Raw genomic sequence first — 2,318 nt, 5'->3', positions numbered from 1 at the left:
AACCAACCAGCAGACCAATAGACCGATGTATCAACAAAATCATAAAGATGATTACACATTTTCTCTGTACATGGAACACCGTAAACACTTGCTTTTGATTTTCTTAACATTTCTAAAACATTTTGTTTGTGTCTGAAATTCTCCTCATTTCTGATTCAGAATTATCAATATATTTCTTAAGGATTCAAAAAGAATAAAAAAATCGTTAATGCTTTGCTAGGATATATTGTTAAGCGGATATATTGATACATTATAGTGATGGAAGGTTATATTCATACATCCATACATCCGTGGATGGATGTATGTAAATTTATACACTAAAACAAACATAAAGGAATCTTGAAATCAAAGATGATCATCAGGTGGAGGTTGAAGGAACGTCGTCCTTCTCAGGGCATCGGGAACTGGCAATAACCCTTATCCTTAACTGAACAATCCCCTTGATGCAATTTGTAAGAAGAAGAAGAAGACTCCCATTTAATGTATCCACAAGGCCTCGAAGGGTTTGATCGGTATCCTTCCATCCAAAGGTCTTCTGGGACGAGAGATCCGTCACTCGTCCACTTCCCGTCGTAGACACCAACCCATGGACCTTTGAAAGGAGATAATTGAAAAGAAACATAAGATGAGAGAGAAAAAGAAAGGAACAAATATAAATATGAACGATATAAGGAAAATTAATACATATATTTATTTTTACCAATCTACAAATTCTCCGTGACTTTGATGATCATTTAAACACACACGCAAACACACAAAAATACACACACACACAAACACACACACACACACACATATATATATATATATATATATATGTTTGTGTGTTTGTGCGTGTGTGTGTGTGCATAAGTAAAAGTGACTTCATATTTAACCTTAGTGGTTTCTGTAATGATGATGGGTGGCTCCAATGAAGACGGAACACAATTGTTACTGCCATGTCCTTCAACTTTGCCGAAATCTGTAAATCTCTTTATAAACCACATTCTCTCTCTCTCTCTCTCTCTCTCTCTCTCTCTCTCTCTCTCTCTCTCTCTTATCAATTCTATATAAAATACTTAACTTACCAGAATATCCAAAGGAGCGACCTATATCCTGTAGTTGTTCCAGACTCATATGTTGTACAAGTCTCCCTCCTTCCTCTTCGCAGACGTCCTTCCCGTCATTGAAAGGTAAATATTGCTTGATTATCATTATGCAGCCAACTCCGGGTACTCTTTTTGCTGGGCTTCTGCACTGGAACTCTGGAAGAAGAAGAAGAAGAAGAAGATGAAGAATAAGAAGAAGAAAAAGGAGGAGGAGCGAAATGAAGAAAAGAGGGAGTTAGACTTAAGAAACAATAATATAATGTATTATTATTATTAATAACCTCACTTTTTCACTCACTCACCTACGCAGTAACAAATTTTTTTTTTCTTTTTTTTCTTTGTTTTTTTCTTTTTTTCTTCCCCGTACTGTTAACAGAATCTTTTAAAGCTTGACTTTGCATGTATTTGTTTGTATGAAACTGCTTGTATAGAAACTCGTTATATATTATATGTTATATGTTGAATAAAAGTTAGTTGCATTAATCTTGTCAGTCTGTTATTAACAAACGATGAGTAAGGTAAGCACCGACAACCATTTGGGAACAGGTGAGCACCGACATGAGAGGTGTTGAAGCGTTTAATTTCAAACTTTGGGGCCATTATAAACCTTGTAGATGCCATGTAAGGTAAAAATTGAGTGTAGAAAATTTCTCTCTCTCTCTCTCTCTCTCTCTCTCTCTCTCTCTCTCTATATATATATATATATATATATACACATATATATGTGTGTACTTTTAGCAGAAACTAAGGAGGAACTACAGAGAGTATTGAGAATGGTGGAGGAGCAGTGCAGTAGGTATGAATTAGTGATAAATAGAGAGAAAACCAAAAGTATGAAAATTGGACGCCAGAGAGAGGCCTTAGAAATACAGCTATCAGAGGGAGAAGTGGAACAAGTCAATGAGTTTAAATATTTGGGAGTGTTTTTCACAGCAGATGGAAAGATGGAAAGAGCAATTCAAGACCGAATCTCAAGTGGCCAGAAAGCATTTGGAAGGCTAAGAAGAATCTGGAAAGATAGAAATATATCCATTAGGTTGAAAATTAGGCTATTAAGAGCAATAGTAATCCCCACAGTGATATACGGTGCTGAATGCTGGATACTGAATAAGAGAGAAGAGAAAAAGTTATTAGCCTTTGAAATGAAATGTCTGAGAAGAATCTGTGGTGTAAGATGGGAGGACAGAATTACGAACGAGAGAGTGAGAGAAATGGCTGGTGTTGAGGACA

General features: G+C 36.0%; 1 protein-coding gene across 2 annotated transcripts in view; it reads right to left on the bottom strand.

The window, feature by feature from the left end:
• Nucleotides 1–205: 205 nt before the first annotated feature.
• LOC137636977 (uncharacterized) overlaps nucleotides 206–2,318 on the bottom strand; it is a 13,325-nt gene continuing 11,212 nt past the window's right edge. For both annotated transcript variants that reach the window (XM_068369304.1, XM_068369305.1), the window contains 2 exons: nucleotides 1,068–1,244; nucleotides 206–592 (listed from right to left, as the gene is read on the bottom strand). In XM_068369304.1, the coding sequence (XP_068225405.1) occupies nucleotides 1,194–1,244 (51 nt within the window). In that variant the 3' untranslated portion in view covers nucleotides 206–592; nucleotides 1,068–1,193. The remainder of the gene's footprint in view (nucleotides 593–1,067; nucleotides 1,245–2,318) is intronic.

This window comes from Palaemon carinicauda, unplaced genomic scaffold (genome assembly GCF_036898095.1).
Source record: "Palaemon carinicauda isolate YSFRI2023 unplaced genomic scaffold, ASM3689809v2 scaffold474, whole genome shotgun sequence".
In the NCBI taxonomy this organism is placed as follows: Eukaryota; Metazoa; Arthropoda; class Malacostraca; order Decapoda; family Palaemonidae; genus Palaemon; species Palaemon carinicauda.
This window is presented reverse-complemented; position numbering and strand designations above follow the sequence as displayed.